Genomic DNA, 17985 nt, shown 5'->3' on the forward strand with positions numbered 1-17985 from the left:
GGATAATAAAACATGCTACCAAGAAACTATGAATGTTATTGACATGAGACTTTGAAGAATACATTCTACTTTTTAAACAAAAAAGCAAATTTAGTTTACAGGTTTAGTACTGCTATTATAATTTATAATATTTTAAAGCCTAAAATAACACCCACTACTAGTCTTGTAGGATTATTTCACTAACAAAACATCCCACCTTCCTACTCTCACCTGCTCTATGGCTTCATCTATTTCTTGTGGAATTAGCAAATCAGTCCATGGCTTCACCACATAGATACTCAGGTCATTCTGATGTCTTTTACATTTTTTGTTTCCACATACTGTGCATATCTTTGACAAAGTTTTATCTTCCACAGGCTATGGATAAAGAAAATAAAAAGATAAAACAAACAGCATTTCAGAAATAACATTAATAAACCAATTTTAACTTTATAAACACCATGAACAAGGGAAACCAATGAACTAAAATTAGTAGTTTAATTAGTTTATTTCTTTATATCCATAGTGATCTCAAATAATTACACAACATCCTTTTTCAAGTTAATCTGATGTTACAGTTTGTACAATACCTGAAGGCAAACTATTCCACAGGTTGATTAGCCCAATATAAAATTAATGCCAACCTTAATTAACCTATAAATTTCCTGTGTTTTTCAAACAGCTCTTTTGATTTTAACCTCCTCCTACTATTATCTCAAACACATACTAACCAAACAGTCTCTTTACCAGCCTCTCTATTTATCTTACATTAAGTAATACAATATATAATAATATTAATTTTAATAGCTTAATTTGTTTCTTAGCTTAATTATAAAATCCAAAACTATAAATTATCCAAAACTAATTACTTCACCTTTTCTGTCAAGACTATATGTAACTTATAAGGCTAAATACAATAACTGGTAGAGCTATTGAAAATACTGCAACAAGTTAACCCCCTTACATTTATACATAATTTAAACTATCTGAACAGGTTTTATAATTATTTCAGTCTAGTATTTAATAGAAATGATACCAGTTTCATAAATAATTATCAATGCTTATAACCTACTACATCAAAACGATCAGTTAGTTAAGCCTAACATTTTGAATATAAGATGTGACGATGTAATATTAAGCTTACAAAGAAATAACTTTTAATGTTGCAGTATTTTAAAAAACAAAAGTTTGATTGTGAAACTATTTAAATATCTTATAATAATGTAAACAAGCGTACTATTATCTCATCATTTATGAACAGACTAACAATTACAACTAACTTTGTACATTTTTTACTTTTCCTACCTGGAAAATAATTTATTTTCCTAAAACTTATGAAAAACAAAATAATCATGGTTTCATATACACTTCCCGAACTACTGTTTAATACAAATTTTTATTCAAATAATAGCTTTCAGATACTTTATTAAAATGTGATAAATATTATATCATCAGAGTTAAGAAAAATAGTTATAACTACCAATATTTATATAAATCAAACCTTTAAATGGTAAAGTATAGCTCAACATCATGTAGTATGAAAGTTGAACAGGCAAATGGTTCAACAAAAGTTAAAATTTTCTGAAATAAAGACAAAACTGGTATGATGTACTATTTTTAATTTTACTCAGAATATTATTTATTAGCCTATTTAAGATAAATGTAGTGATAAAAGCTTCCATACTAAAATTCTGATATGTATTAACATAGTACTTTTACATTCTTCTAGGCTCTGATAAAAACAGTTTTACAAAGGCACTTAACAAAATATATCATAATAATAGAAATACAAAACAGATTCACTAAAGGAAAATATTGCCTTACTTATCAGTTTTCTTATTATCTGGAACATGGAAGTAGTAACCATTAGTATAATTATGATTTTGAAAAAACTTTCATAAGATTATGCACACAAAATTAGCTAAGAGAAACACATCAGTTGTAAAAGACTATTCAAATTAATTATAGGACAGTTGGATGGTTGGTTGGCATTTTATGGCACAAAGCAACTAGGCTATCTGCACCAAACAACTAGTAAAAAAAATTGAAAGTAAAGTAAAATTATAAAAATTTGTAAAAAGGAATCATGTTAAAACAGAACAAAATATAATTTTTAATTAAAAACTTAAATAGCAGTTAAAAGGCCAATGGCTCTTAAAGAACTGAAAACTTTTGTAAGGTGGACACAGTCACCATCACAAATGATACTGTACAGCATTAGGGATAAACCTTGGGACAAAATGTTTAAAATGATTCCATCGTTAAGAGTCATAATAACAGCATGACAGTAAAATGTGGACTATTGTGACCTGGGTGTCATACACACCACACACTGGTGCATCAGTCCCAGATAAAAGAAAATGATGAGTTAAAAAATTGTGACCAATGTGTAGTCTAGTTAGGAAAACTTCTTTCCACTCCTAACAGAAACAAGATGGCCAAAGTCCAATAGAGGGCTTTATCTGGAAAAGCTTGTTTTCACATTGCTCACTCCAAGTCGAATGCCAACTCGCACAGAGTCGAGCCTTGAATACAGAACCATAGTCCACATATGGAACAGGTGCAACAGTGAGAGCACCAAGGTAGACAGACTTAGCTGCAGTGTTGGCGAGCTAATTTCCACGAATACCAACATGACCTGGTATCCAGAAGAAATGGATAGAAGTAGATGTTAAAGATAAATGGTTTTGAATATTAGCAAGAACAGGATGAGAACTAATGTGATTCCAGGGCCAGTAGAGAACAAAGAGAGTCAGTATAAATAGTGCAGTTTGAGTACTGTTTAGCTTCTACGTGATCCATGGCAAGAGAAATGGCATACAATTTGGCAGTGAACAAAGAAACTGTAGAGGGGATTATGTGTGTAAGCACTAAACTACAACAAACCATGGCAGAACCCACAGAGTCACCTGATTTCAAACCATCTGTATAAATAGGAATGGAAGGATGGTTTGCAAGGTGTTCAGCAAATAATAGAAGGTACTTCCAATTGGGAGTATCTGCTTTTTTCATATGATTTAAAGAAAGGTGACATTTGGGGATGGCAATAAGCCATGGTTGGATGGGCTGACCAGTGGATATGGCAATGTTATCCAAGGACAGACCCAATTCATCCAACTGAACCTGAATACGAAGGCCAAAAGAAGCAATGATAGATCGTCTGTTCTGAAAAATCATGGCCCACTAAGGAAGAAAAACACATCCCAGGTGGGATGCTGTGGTGAGGATTGAAATTTTGAAGCATACAGTAAAGAAAGTTGCAAATAGGAGAGGTGTAGAGAAGATTCATGAGACTCTATGTACAAACTCTGGATTGGGGAAGTGCAGAGCCGAAGCCCCTGATAATGAACGGAGTCCAGCATCTTAAAGACCAAGGTCCTGGCAGAGCCATAGATTTGAGACCCATAATACAGTTTCAGTCAAATAAGAGCACAATATATCTTAAGCACAGAACATCGAACTGCTCCCAAAGTGGTGGAAGAGAGGACACAGAAAATGTTCAGTGCTCTTGTACATTTTATTCATAGTTACTTGATGCATGGTATAAAGGTCAACTTACAGTCAAAGATAAGCCCCAAGAATTTTGCCTCAGGAACCACAGGAAGCCCAACTTCACTGACACGGAGCTCAGGATTGGGGTGAATACTGATTTGCCCACTGGATGGGCAAGAGGAGGTTGTTTGATTTGAGAAACCAAACAAGATGAGCATTAACCATCCTCTTTAAGGTCTTACATAAACAGCTAATCAAAGCAATTGAACAGTTGTTTGAAGGAATCTTGGGATCCTTCCCAACCTTAGGACAAGGAAGGACAATAGCCTGATGCCACGCATCAGAAAAAACATTCTCTTGCTAGAGAAGTAGAAGAGAGATGGCACAGCATCTCGTAGTGTATATCATCATGTCAGACTGAGGTACTGCCAGATCAATGGAGGGCCAGGTTGAGTTCCACGAGTGTAAAGGAGCAATTAGAGACACGATCACCCTGAGAGGAAAGAGGTGACCCCTCTACCTGAGTCTTAATGGCTAGAAAGGTGGAGGATGAAGAAGTGCTAGATACCTGGGAAAAGCTTTCACCGAGAGTATTGGCAATGCTCCAGGCATCACCTACTTCCTGGCCATCAGAGAGCAAGATTGAAAGGAGGACAGAATTATACTGCCCACTAACCTTCTGAATCTTGTCCCATATGACTTTGGAACTAGTGATAGAAGATGTGCTACATATGTATTTAATCCTGGATTCCTTCTTGCTTGGACACCTGACCTGCCATGCATGTGCACAATTCTGTTGAAAAGTGATGCACTTCAAAACTGTGGGATACCTACAAAAGGTATCTCTGGCCCGTTTTTGAGCCTTCCACACCATGTGGCAGGCAGGATTCCACCATGGAGATGAATTCCCTGGAAAATGTGTCAAGGTTTCAGGAATAAATTGACCAGCCACCTGGATAATACAGTCAGTCACTGCTGCCATGCAGTCATCTAATGACAGCTTGCAGACAATGGCAAGATCATGTTCAGTGAGAGCAGTGAAAGATGACCAGTTGGCGTGATCCAACTTCTACAAGGGCATGCAGGTCTGATGGTATCAACCATAGCCAGTTCCTCTCAAATTGACAGGAAAATTATCACTGCGCTGTGGGTTACAATCAACCCTCCATGAAAAGTGGGAGAATAGTGAAGAGAAGCAGATAGATCAATAAAAGTAAAGGACTGACTAGGCACATGAAAATAAGTATAAGAACCAGTGATGAAGAGAGAAAGGTTGTGATCTGAAATCATACCCTTCAATATCAGCATCTCCCCAGAGGGGATAATGTCCATAAAAGTCCTCCAGGATTAAAAAAGGAGATGGCAACTGTTCAATGAGAGCATCAAGGTATGTAGATCATAGGTCTCTCCAGGAGACAGGTAGAGAGGACAAACAGTGATGGTACAACGCAATGAAACACGAACGGCTATAGCCTCCAAGGGTGTGTCGAGTGGCAAAAACAGGGTGGACACATACTGATCAACCAGCAATGTCACCCCTCCATGCACTCATCCACCACACAACCTATCATTTCTGTGCAAAGAAAACTACCGAAAGGTGACTGTATCAGCAGGATTCAGAAATGTTTCCTATAAGGAAAGACATACAGGATGGTATGAATCAATCAGTGCTTTGATGCCATCCAAATTAGAACGTAAACCTCGACTATTCCAATGTATCAAAGTGGCAAAATTGGATGGAAAGATCTTCTGTTTTTCACATCTTTTTTCATTATTTTCTTTATTCGACAGAGGTCTATCGACCTCCAAAGATCCTGTCCTGGGTTGATTGAGCAGGTCTCTATCATTGGAAGAATATTCCAGTGACTGAGGGCATGAGCAAATGATCATTCTGCATCTCAGGGCCAGAGAAAAAGATGGACCCAAAGAAATTCTTGTACCCAAAACCAAATGAAGTAGATATGGGAGTATGCTGGAATAAATGGTAGGGACAGAGATGGATATTGAGGTTGATTCATCAACTTTCTTAATTATGGAGGTCAAAAGACTTTTCATTTGGTTTGAGAACAATTCTTTTGGAGGCATAGAGAGATTCATCTGCACTCCCACTGTAGCAGTGGAATGAAGTGCAGCAGCATAAATCTGAGATGGAGTGGCAGACAGTAACTTTTGAGCCTCAGGGTATGAAATGTTTTGAATCGTTTTCAAACACTGTACCTTTTTTTTTCTGTCATGTACCTTGGGCACAAATGAAAGTAAGACAGGTTAGAGCCACAACATTTAATGGAATGAGGATCTATTTCGTGCTCACAGGTATCGTGATCCTTGCCACCGCAAAAAACACACGTCAAGAAACCACAACATGATGTCTTCGAGTGACTGAACCACTGACATTAGAAACATCTGAGAGAGTTCAGAATATATGGCCATACCTTGCAATTAAGATAACTTGTCTTAATGTGGGCTAGAGGAGGTGGGGAAATAAACATCAAAATTAGGACATTTCTGCAAGTAAAGATACGCCTCACTGCAGAAACTCATTGGGTGGAGAAACCTGCAAGAATCTCTGACTTGGAGATGTTCTTCAAATCACTCTTGACATTAACTCCTTTTGATGAATTCAAAGTATACCTCAATGGGTATATTCCCAATGGCCTTCAAATGCAAAAAAACATTCACTGTACTTAGGAATGGATATTTCTACCAATACATCACAAGAATAAAGCTTTTTAACTGACTTTGGAGAGCCAGTACGTCCCTCTAGTCCAGGGGTTCCCAGCCTTGGCAGGGGGGTCGCAAAGCCTTGGCAGGGGAGTCGCGAAGCCTTGTTAGAAGTAGCTTGGGATAACATTAATTTTATTTCATCAATTACATTTTCATGCTCTTACATTTTTTTTTGTTTCGGTGCAAAGCAAAACGTGTGCTACGTTAGTTCAATGTCATTAGGTGATATTATGGGTGTATGTATGCGTGCCTGTGAGTGAATGTGCCTGTGTGAATGTGTATGTGTGTACTAGTGAGTAGTGAGTACGTGAGTGCACGCGCATGTACGTATGCTTGTGTGTCTGTTTAGCTGTGATTAAGTGTGTGTGTGTGCTTGCTGTCGACACGAGTCACATGTCTGTTGCTGATTGGTGGATGATGAATCGCGCAACTGGCCACGCTCCCTTCCCTCCCAATACTTACCCCATCATTACTCTACCTGCACCCCCCACAAGTAGTCAGTGTAAGATCTACAGTTGCCAAAGCGTTCATTATTCAACATTTTTATTTTATTTTAACAAGGAGATAAGTAAGCAGTAGAGGTGAGTTGTGTCCATGGCTAAACGGCGCAGATACTCAGAATGCTACCTCAACATTGGCTTCATCACTGTGCTTGCCAACGACGGCATCGAGAAACCACAGTGGTTTTGTGCCATGCTGTCCTGAGTGCAGAGTCAATGAAACCATCAAAATTCAAGTGTCATCTCGAGACGAAACATCCAGAAGATGCAAAGAAGGGTTTGGATTTCTTCAAACGGCATGAACGGTGTCTTAAAAGCCAAAGAATCGATAGAAGTGGGTCGTTTCAGCAGCCGTAGTGGAAGCTTCATATGAGATTGCATTCGAAATTGCTAAACAAAAAAAGCCTCAAACGATTGGAGAAACACTTCTTAAACCCTGCATGATGAAAGCAGTAAATCTTATTCTTGGAGAAGCCAGTGCAAAGAAGATGCAGCAAGTATCCCTGTCAAATAATACTAAACAGAGGCACATTTCTAAAATGTCTATGGATGTGAAGGAACAGGTTTTGACTGAAATCAAGGGTTCCCCTTTGTTCTCCTTTCAGCTCGAGAAGTCAAGAGATGTAAGTTCATGTTCTCAGTTGCTTGTCTTCGTGAGATACATTAATTCAGGTGCAGTGCACTTGAAACCACAACAAAAGCTGATGATGTCATGGAAAAAGTTTCAACTTTTTTTCAAGACGAAGATCTTCAATGGGAAAACGTGTGTGGGGTTTGTACGGATGAGGTACCGGCTATGCTGGGATCGAAATCAGGATTCCAGTCGTGAGTGAAGAAGCTACCACCTCAAGCAAAGGGCATCCACTGCATGATTCACCGATATGCTCTCGCCAGTAAGACTCTCCCTGCCTCTCTGCAGGAAGTGCTTGAATCTGTAATCAAAATTGTAAATTATGTGGAGACTCAAGCACTCAACACTCGCCTATTCAAAGAACTATGCAAAGACATGAATGCTGACCACGAAGTCCTTCTCTTCTACACAGCAGTACATTGGTTGTCGAAAGGAAACGTTATTAATCGTGTCTTTGAAATGAAAGATGAAATAAAGCTATTCCTGGAGACTCAAGAAAGGAAAGATCTTGTAGCTCACTTCGAAGATGAAGCATGGAATAAAAGGGTTGCGTACCTAGTCAACATTTTTGACCAGCTGAACAAGCTCAATTTGAAGCTTCAAGGAAGGGAAACACGTTCTCCTTTTTCAAGATAGTCTTCATGCCTTTGTTTCCAAACTGCAGAACTGGTGTCGGGAAATCCAATCTTGGAAACATCGCTATGTTTGAAAAACTTTGTGGAGTGACGGATGAGTCTCAGATCCAACTGGATCAGTTCCTCAAGGATGAGATTACCGAACATCTTCAGTCTCTAGAATAGGAAGTCGGCGTTACTTCCTGAGCTATCACAGGAACAGGAGGCCCTGGTAAGGAACCCATTTTGTACTGAACTTGATGTATCCAGCATCCCAGATGATATCCAAGATGAATTTCTGGATCTAAGGAATGACTCTTCAGCTCGTGATCTCTTCAAGGTGAAATCCGTGACTCAGTTCTGGTGCGCTATGTATCAGTCATACTCCAAAGTCAGCATGATAGCTTTACGTGTCCTTGTTCCATTTGCTTGTACCTACTTGTGTGAGGCAGGATTTTCCACTCTTGTCAATATAAAAACAAAGAATAGGAACAGATTGGATGTTGGAGATGACATGAGACTGGCTCTAACAAACACTCGGCCACGAATTTCAAAGCTTGCTGCTGAAATGCAACATCAGGCATCTCACTAGCTGGGTTGGATAGCTGTTCAAACCTATGTTAATATTATTTTAAGAAATATATGTTCTTTTTGTGAATTCAGGTTGGGCCAATGTGATTTAATTTGCTAATAAATAATTACAGAATTTTTAAATATTTTTTTTAGATGTTTCTTTCCCTCTCCTTCACAGAAAATAAAATAAAAATTAAGCTGCTGATAGTAAGCCCTAAGTAGGGGATCACATGGGTTTCAAACTGTTAGGTAAGGGGTCGCGAGTGCCAAAAGGTTGGGAACCCCTGCTCTAGTCCCTTCTGAATAAAAAAAGAGAGATATGCCCCAGTGATTTGTGTGATAAAGAGTATAATATTAGCAAAACAAGGTACAGGTGTTGAAGATTGCTGTTCAGAATCTTCAGGACATGATCATTTACTAACAGTCTGTTTCTCACTATTTTTTTTAAAATTTGATTAGGGAGATCCCTAATAAAAATAGAATGTTTTGGTGCCCACTGACCCCACCTACTATGAAGTACTATAAGGGGATGCACTACAGTATCAAACAAAGACACTGCAGCAAAGCCAGGGTTTTGTAAGCACTATACACAAACACCCATTGAGAACATTTAACACTGGTACCTGTTTGACCAGAGCTCAAGTGGACCAGACGAATGACCCTGAGGGGGCATCCCAAGGCTGCCCATCTATAGGAATTCAAGGCCAAAGCGGTATGTTAGGGTTGGACCCATCAACCACCAGAATTCTTTTCTCCCCTTCACAAGTCGCCACGCATTGGTGGATGTTTAAATTCCAGAGAAGGTAAACCAAAAGAACAGGACCATCTCTGGAAGGTCCCCTCACCATGTACAAGAATCCTCCACACTGAGGAGGGGGTAGCTGGATGGGAGAAGGTAAATGTTGTTATTAATGTTATCTAGTCAAATTGATTACAATTTCTTTAAGAACATCACTAGTAAGGTCTCATTTAGAATAATGCATAGTTTTAGTTTTTTAACCAAAAGAAGGAGAATAACTTATGTGAAAAGATTTTTAGTAGGGCTACTAGAATGAATCCCTAGCTCTAGACGAAAGGTTTATCTTACAATGCACCTTGAGAAATATTTTCAGATCTAGGAGCCAACCAAAAGACTCCAGAGCCAGGTGTGCCTAACTTCCTCACAGCTTGTATTGTGAAATGTACATTTATTTACTATTACAGCAAAGAGTACATGCGAATATTTACATGATATTAACAACCACTTGATAGTATTGCTTAAAACAACTGTCTTTGGTCGAATATAAGTCTGAACATGTGCACTGATTGGTTGAATTAAGACAAAGAAGAAAAACAAAATTAATGATGTGTGGTGCAATGGAATCGTTTCATTACGAAAAACATGAAGAAGTGCTGAATCCATCATTAAAATATGGAGGATGGAGACGTTCATCAGGAACCCATTTTTATATTAGGAAAATGTTAAATTTGGATACAATATGTTACTTCCTTTCAAGTAATCTGGCAGGTATATATATATTAATACAACAAAAACCTGGCATCTAGAATTGTTCATCAAACCCATGACAGGATGTGCTATACACTCTAGATACCTGCAGAATGCTACCACCGTACTCTCAACTGATTAGTATGATGTATCACTCAGGAGGGCAGACCTCTATGATCCATCACCCAAGTAGCTAGGAACTGGTGAGTGGCAAGAACTCCCATAATCCACTAGAAGAAAGGAGAAAACATGTTTGAAAGTACAAAGGACCACATCACCAGAGAGTGTGCAATGGATGACCTAAATGCCCTGTTCTGAAAAGCAGAGATACCCAGTTGATGGAGTCAATCAGCCAAAACCCAGCAGCATCTGAGATTGCATATCAGGTTCACAACAGGAAGAGAAGTCAGAGAGTCTCACTGTCATAGGGCATCAGAGATAGACAGCAATACCTGTCTGCTTCAATCACAGGTGTCCAGGAGTGTATGGTCTAGAACAAACATATTTATAGAGCATAAAAAACACTAAAGAGAACTACTAGCTGTCCTACATAACACCCCATCTCTACAGCATGCATAACCTAATCCTGCAACATAATTGTTTCAGCACATGCCAGTAATATGAGAAATGGAGATTTTTAAGTACGAGCGATACACAGAACATGAAGACAAAGCTCATATAGAAGGCGAATTAAAGTGTAAAGGACAACACTAAGATTCTAATCTAAGAGAGGAACACAAGGAAGGGAGGGCAGGAAAAGGAAAACAAACAAAATATTCAAGACAACATGGAAGTTTAGAAGAGAAAGACAAACTCACTAGATCTAAATACACAAGATAACACAGTTTGATAGCTGGTAATTGAGAAAACTGACAATCCTCTTTCAAAGAGCCAAATGTAAAATCATAGTCAATTGTGGTAGAAAAAGTTGTGAAAAATAATATCCCTTGCTGAGTGACCAGCAGCAAAAAGTATATCATTTTCACTAATAAATTGCCAAGCGGGAAGGATGTACAGAACAGACAATCAAAGAGGCAACAAGCTTGAAAATGTCTGGATAGGCTGGTGAGGAACCAGATAAAGGCCATATATTAAGCTAGAGGGCAGGAATGGATTGATGACACGTGCCTTGTAAAGGAAGGGAAGGTAACACTGAAAGCCTGCTCATAAGTGAAAACCACATATTAAAAGGCCAAAATGGAGCCACTTAGAGTATGCAACATGAAGTGGTCTAAATCAATGAAAGTACCCTGGAAAGAAGATGACTAGAAGAATATGCATACAGGTAATATCTTTTCTCATTTTGACTAACAGCATCTACAGCTCCTACAAGAGAATAAGAAACAAGAGACTAAAAATAGGAAATTTGTGTTTTGAAATGTGAGTAAAAACAACCCCATCCAGAATATCCCAATGAGCACACAACTTATAAAACACCTGCTGACCTAATGGACCAAGATAATTAGCTCACTATCAGCTTCAGGGAAGAGAACATACTAATACACTGATGTGATGACTTCAAAGTAGAGGAGATTCCTCATTTGGGACCAGGTACCTGGTGATATAAAAGACTACAATGGAATTGTCAGAATGGACCATCATGGAATCTCCCTGAACATCCAACAAAAATTGAAGCTGAGCATGATGAATTACCAGAAACTCCAAGACGTTGACATAGAAACACAATTCAGCCAATGTCCAACAACTCAAAACCTTTTGTGTGTTGAGATTTGCACCCTAACCCATAAATGAAGTATCTGTAAGAAGATGACAATCCAGTCAAAGAGGTGAAAGAGTAACTCCAGTTGTAGTATTAGTCCAATCCAATCACCAAGCAAAGTCAATTCATAGGTGGAGAGGTAGGAGCATCTAAAGCACAACTTATTTTTCACAGTGGCCACAACTGTGGCTAATGAAAACAACATTGGTCACACTATTCAAAAAAAAAGAAAAAGAAAGATGTTAGTTTAATCAAAATAATTACATTTCAACTAACCTTCAATGTGAAAATTGATGGGGGTTTTCATCAACAAGTTTCGAGAAATTTGGCTTAATATCTATGATCAATGAGCATCTTAACTCTGCCTCTGAATTTACATCAATAAGCTGAGATCTGTATTTAGACTTGAAAAAACCTACCGTAGAAAATATTGATTCACACACTAATGTGGATCCAAACATAGAAAATAATTTTGAAATTGCTATCTTTAAATTTGGAAGACTCTCATTTATCAGAATAGGGAGTCTTTGACTTAATTGCAAATTATTTACCTTTTCAAGAATATCATCTTTTATTTTTGAATCATAATTCTCCAACAGTTTCAATGACCACAATCAATATTTCTTTTATTAATTCAGCATCAGAAAATGATTTCTTTTTTTGAGTTAGAATCTAAGCTACTTTATAGCTAGCTATTAATGATAAAAATCTTTCCAGGCCTCCCTTTTGTTCATGAAGTTGTGCTTTCAGAAGGCTAATTTCATTCATAAGATTTTTGCTATCACCTGGAAATTTTACATCAAATTCATTGTGAAAATTGTTAAAGTGTTGTTTAAGGTTGCATACTGTATTATTCCTAAAAACTTTATTATGCAAAAGATACATTGGCTTATTATTTGCTTCAATCACTGCAAATTTCAAATCCCAGCTTTCATTAAATTCTCGTTTCACGTTTTTCCAGTCATGCACCATTCTCTCTTTGGCTGTAATGTCAGAATCAATTAAATTGTCTTTATTTTCTGAGCATTCACTATCATCTGGATTCTTTTATTTTTAAATTATCCATTTATCCATATTATAGGATTAAAAATAAAATATATTTAAACATTTAAAAGTTGCACAATGAAAATATGTTTGCAAGAGCATGCAAAACAATGCACACTCAATAACATCTAAACCAGACTGATATTACAAAATGGGCAGAATCTGTGGCAGTGATGAAGGGCACAACAACAGCGATGATGTGAAGCAGTGCAGTTGCTGAATAACATGGAGTTGCCCACCCCTGATCTAAAGGATCCTGAATGAAGCTTCACTGATTGAGTAACACCAACCAAAGATGATGCACATGGGTGCAAAAAAGGGGTGAGAGAGCTTTGATAGAAGTTCACATCCTCAAAAAGATAGAATCTCTCATGCAGAAAAGAAGGCCAATAGACTGTGAATGACATCTTTCATATCCCATAAACAGATGGGAGAAGGCTGAGCCTAACTGATGAGGGAAGTGAAAAACACAACCAGATGAATCAGATAGTGTGGATGTAAGAAATGACTTCTTCATCTTGAGGAGCCAACTCACTAAGACAGCCTGTTAAAGAAGGAACTAAGAAGGTATAGCAAATTCAACCTAAGAGGAAGCCAAAAGTTGTCAGTCGTCCATGCAATAGTAGAAACAAAAACCTCTGGCATGAATCAGTCAAGCAAACAACCTAACTAGTCAACAGATGGCAAAGAGAACTAAGGTTAGGCCAAATGATAAAGCATGAAACAGGTAAAGAGAAAGGAGGAAATGCCAGGATACCTGGGAGATAAGAATGAGCAGATAGTCATCCAAAATGCTGACCTTTGTCATCCACAAACCAAGATTAAAATCCCCCCAAAAGGTAAAGTAAGACTCCATTGTGAATTTGGTGCAACCAGGAAACAATTCAGGAGAAACAATTCTATACATGACTGCCAATCTGCTGTCTTTTTTGGTACAAGAAACAGATTGGTTCTCCAAATTTATGGCTTCTTTTTGAAGTTCCAAACCACCTCCTGTAGACACTGGTGAGAAAAAGAATACCATGTTGAGGGGAAGGCAACAGGGAATGGGGATAAAAGTGAAGGGCCAGACCTTCTAAAAGAACTAGTAGAACCCATGGATCTATTGTAAATGATGTCCACATGTAGTGAAAATGGAAACACCTGGCTCCCACTGGACCTGGGGCCAAGCAATTGACACTATAATCCCATGAAATGTCTTTGAGTGGCAACAGTGAAAGGATGAACAACAGAAGGTAGGGCAGTCAAACAAGGGGAGGGAGGCACAGGAACAGGAGGATAAATGGGAAGCTAACAAGGATGAAGAATTATGCAGATGAGAAGACTCAATTCAGACTTCCAATAAGTTTGGAAGCATCCCCCCAAAAAAAAGAAAAGTGTTATGCACAAGTAGTTCATAGTACAGGGAAGAAGTAGTGGGTAAACATACAAAAAAGAACAGCATCCTGACCCAGAAGGACCCAACAGCATATCAGCCACATCTGAAAAGCATGAAGAGAATGCTATTATAGTAAACAGAAGAAGCAAACATATTCAGAAACCTCTTCAGGAGACTTGTGAATTATTGCCTAAATCAGTAAGTGCACAGTCAGTAATGCACACAGCATCATGCTGCTATGGGAAAATTGAGGTTGTGAGAAATTCAACAATGCATTAGGGTTTAAACCCTATAAGGTGATGAGAGATACCAAATTTTGGGAATCAAGATAAGGGAAGGAAGATATATGAAATGCATAAACATGATCTTCAGATGTACGAGGTGGATGAGGTATATTAGCCTTCAGCTGAATCTCCAAAATGCTATGCATGAACCCTAACATCAGGTGAGGTAGGGAACATGAAATACTAGCTCATAGATTCTTCACCAAGGAGAGCAGACTAAGAACTCTAGGAAATAGTAAATAATGAATAAGGCATCACAAACCTGATTAATTAATTCTAATAAAAGTAAAGGAGGTCTGGGTAATTCCCCTGATATCAATCATTACTGAGAAGTGTAACTGGGGGAAGGGGGCTAGGCTGTCCAAATTTTTGTCCTCCTTGTCAGACACTCCAAATACAAGCATGACAGAATATTCCTCATGTGATGGTGAAGGTTGCATGAACATAAATATTTCTCATAGAATAACTACCATCATGTTTTGTAGTGATCGAGTGAGTTAAAATTGAGTTTTCTCAAAGATGAGTGTGAAAAGACAACAACAACCTATGGACAACAAAGGACAACTTGGTCCTTTATGTTGAACACAGGGTATAAATACATTGAAAAATTAATTTTAATCAAACCTTTCATGGAAACTCTTTTGATATATGTAAATAGAAGTCTGTATTTAAAAACAACTTACTTTTGTTTTCCTGATGTTATGAATAAAGACATTTGGTAACTGTCCATCACAAAATCTGTAACAGTATTAAAATAAATTTATCAAACTTTAGGTAATACCAACATTGTCTATCATAAGATATGTATAAAATACTTTTCCTTATCTCAATCAAACTAAATGCATACCATATTCTCAAACTTTCTTAATTACCTAATTCATTTCTCTATCCTTTAATTATTATTGTTCCCTTAAGTGGATAATTTTGGAGAAAGAAATCTGCATAGTTATTACTTTTTTCTTCTTAGTCATAATAACAGTATCTATGTAAAAGAACCTTATTTGAATTGATAGTGAAATACAAGTTTTGGTTTAAATGATAGTTTGCTTTTGTATATGTTCTAAAGCAGAGTAGACCAGTCACTTATTCCATAAACCAATCACCATGTTAAAAAATAAAAGTTTCAAGTGGACCCAAGCCTATCTTTTTCAAATCTTAAAACATTTCCTCTCTTCTTCTTGTCATCAGCATACAGCCCAAAAAATTAAAAGAACATTATCCTATCAGTCTGCATGATTACTGTGTAAATTTCAATAAGATTATCTGTCACCCTTTCCTCAAGAAAAACAAAGAAATCTTGAATTATTCCTGTAGTAACCTTCCTCTAATTCTTTTTAGATAAGAAAACCCAAACTGTACACACTGGTGCAAATTACACTTAACAAGTGATTTGAACATAATTACCTGCTGTGATCTGTAATCAAAACACCTATAAATTCAAGTCAAAATTCTATTAGCTTTGTGCTTATATCTTTTCCTGTTAAAATAGAAGATAAAACTTTAAAAGTTCAGCTATCTCACAGTCTTCCATAAAAAAAAAAACACCCTGCAAATGGCATTCTTTAGGAGCCCAATGGCCATTTTAACAGTTCTATTAGTTTAAATGTTTGTAAACAGATCCTTGCTGTTTGTGCTAACTTTATCAGTCATTATCGTTTAATATTAATTGAACTTTTCACTCAAATTTATTTGATATCCACCTAACATTAGTCATTTTTTAAAAAAACAATTAGAAGTCAAAGTTATCAACTCATTTGGTAACATTTTAACCCTTCAAATTTTATACTGGTACATGTACACTTTACCTGAGAATAAGGTGAATAAAAATAGCACCACTCAAGAAAGATGCCACCAGGACCAGTGATGAAATTAAACTGTAATAAAATTCAAACACATTAAATTATGACTTTTTATTTATTCTTTTAATTTTGTATACAATTTTTAATTCTACTGGTACATTAAACTTGCAAAAGATTTTTGTTCATTATTTTTAATTTTACAAATGCTCTTACCCTCTGCAATATAAAATAACCTTATGTTTGTTAATTTCATACATGTGACAGATGCATCATACAACATATTTATAATTTTCTTCCATTATTGGTAAATCCATCAAATGATTAGTTGTTAAACTTAAATGTTGACTTATAAAACAAAAGATGACAGTCTTTAAGCTCTGGTAATGGGCACTTGTAGTTAGTAAATTAATTGAAATTAAAAAATAAAAGTAATAATTACAGCAGGTGAATTACAATTTCCAAATTATTATATATATATATATATATATGTTATATTTCTATTATTTTAAATATTTTAATCAAAACTTGCAAGCACTTATGTACAGGTAACATTAGTGAATCCTTTAAGTTCCAACAAACCGTGGCATACTGATACTGCACAAAAATTACTGATCAGCTCAGTGACAACTTTCAACACTTCAGTAGAGTGTAACTTAATGACTTGGACTCTGTTACAGGTGAGCAAAGTGTTCAAGATAGTGAAGAAAAGTTTTACTGTAGTGGCAAGATTTATCAAAAGGTATTTATTCACCTTTTCATTGTTTTGCCATTAAAGTTACTACCATTATTACCAGAAAAATTATATTACTAAAGGTTTTGCTCGAATATCATCTCAAGATCACACCTGCAACTTTGTTATACACCAGTACTTGCATCATAAAGCATAGCTTCACAGATTAATAAATACCTTTAACACGTTTGTATCAACTCTGAGTTAGGGAGTGATTAAAATTAAAAATACTTTGTACTTTTTATGCTTTCAGTTAAAACAAGTTTCTGTTATAGTAACAGCTACTCCATCTAACTCTGCCCCAAAACTAAGGAACTCAGAAATGAGTAATATAATTCAGTCGTCAACACTCAATTTAGCGGTTGTTCTCGTTAAAATGCAAGTGCAAGCCGTTCACTAACATAACGCGCAAACTCCAAGCAGAATACGCAAATGTTTTAATGTATGTTTGATTGTTGTTACATCATATTCACACTATATGATTGAATTGATATAGTATACACTTATAACTTAGTCAATTCTTAAGTTGTTAAGTTAATAGCATTAATTATAATCATTCCAAACAAAACAAAAACTTACCTCGACAGTATTACAAAGAAAATAAATAATAGTATAACACCAAAACCGCCTATTAGACAAAAACTATCAAAACACGTTAAATTTGTCGATGTATGTGCTATGTTACCAATTTCATCTTCCTCTTCGCCACTTTCTGCCATATTTCTATATGTGTATTCTAGATGGCACGGTCATGATTTATATCATTCTATGAAGTCCAAAACCATTGACATAGTTTAAAACAATCAATTCTAATTATTGTATTAAAGAGGATTATTCATATAGTAAACGATATAGATAAACAAACGTTTATTTATTATATAATAAGACAGATATTTGTTTAGTACTTTTGATTTCAACACTTTCAAAAGCTGATCAATCACACTTTACTTCAAACGTTCTTGCTAATAACGTAGAGTTAAACGCATTGTTATACATTATGCTTGGTCAAGGAAAGCGGTAAATTTACGATA

The 17985-nt window shown here is 36.4% G+C and overlaps 1 protein-coding gene across 5 annotated transcripts in view; it reads right to left on the reverse strand.

Moving 5' to 3' along the window:
- LOC143225854 (sorting nexin-14-like) overlaps positions 1-17702 on the reverse strand; it is a 106095-nt gene extending 88393 nt beyond the window's left edge. For all 5 annotated transcript variants that reach the window (XR_013014108.1, XM_076455989.1, XM_076455987.1 and 2 more), the window contains exons 1-4: positions 17534-17702; positions 16231-16299; positions 15109-15163; positions 211-357 (exon numbers count right to left, since the gene is read on the reverse strand). Coding sequence is in view for 4 of the 5 variants with exons in the window: in XM_076455989.1 (XP_076312104.1) it covers positions 211-357; positions 15109-15163; positions 16231-16299; positions 17534-17673 (411 nt within the window). In the remaining variant the exon portion in view is untranslated. The remainder of the gene's footprint in view (positions 1-210; positions 358-15108; positions 15164-16230; positions 16300-17533) is intronic.
- Positions 17703-17985: the final 283 nt, after the last annotated feature.

The sequence above is a fragment of the Tachypleus tridentatus genome, chromosome 9 (genome assembly GCF_004210375.1).
Source record: "Tachypleus tridentatus isolate NWPU-2018 chromosome 9, ASM421037v1, whole genome shotgun sequence".
NCBI classification, from domain to species: Eukaryota; Metazoa; Arthropoda; class Merostomata; order Xiphosura; family Limulidae; genus Tachypleus; species Tachypleus tridentatus.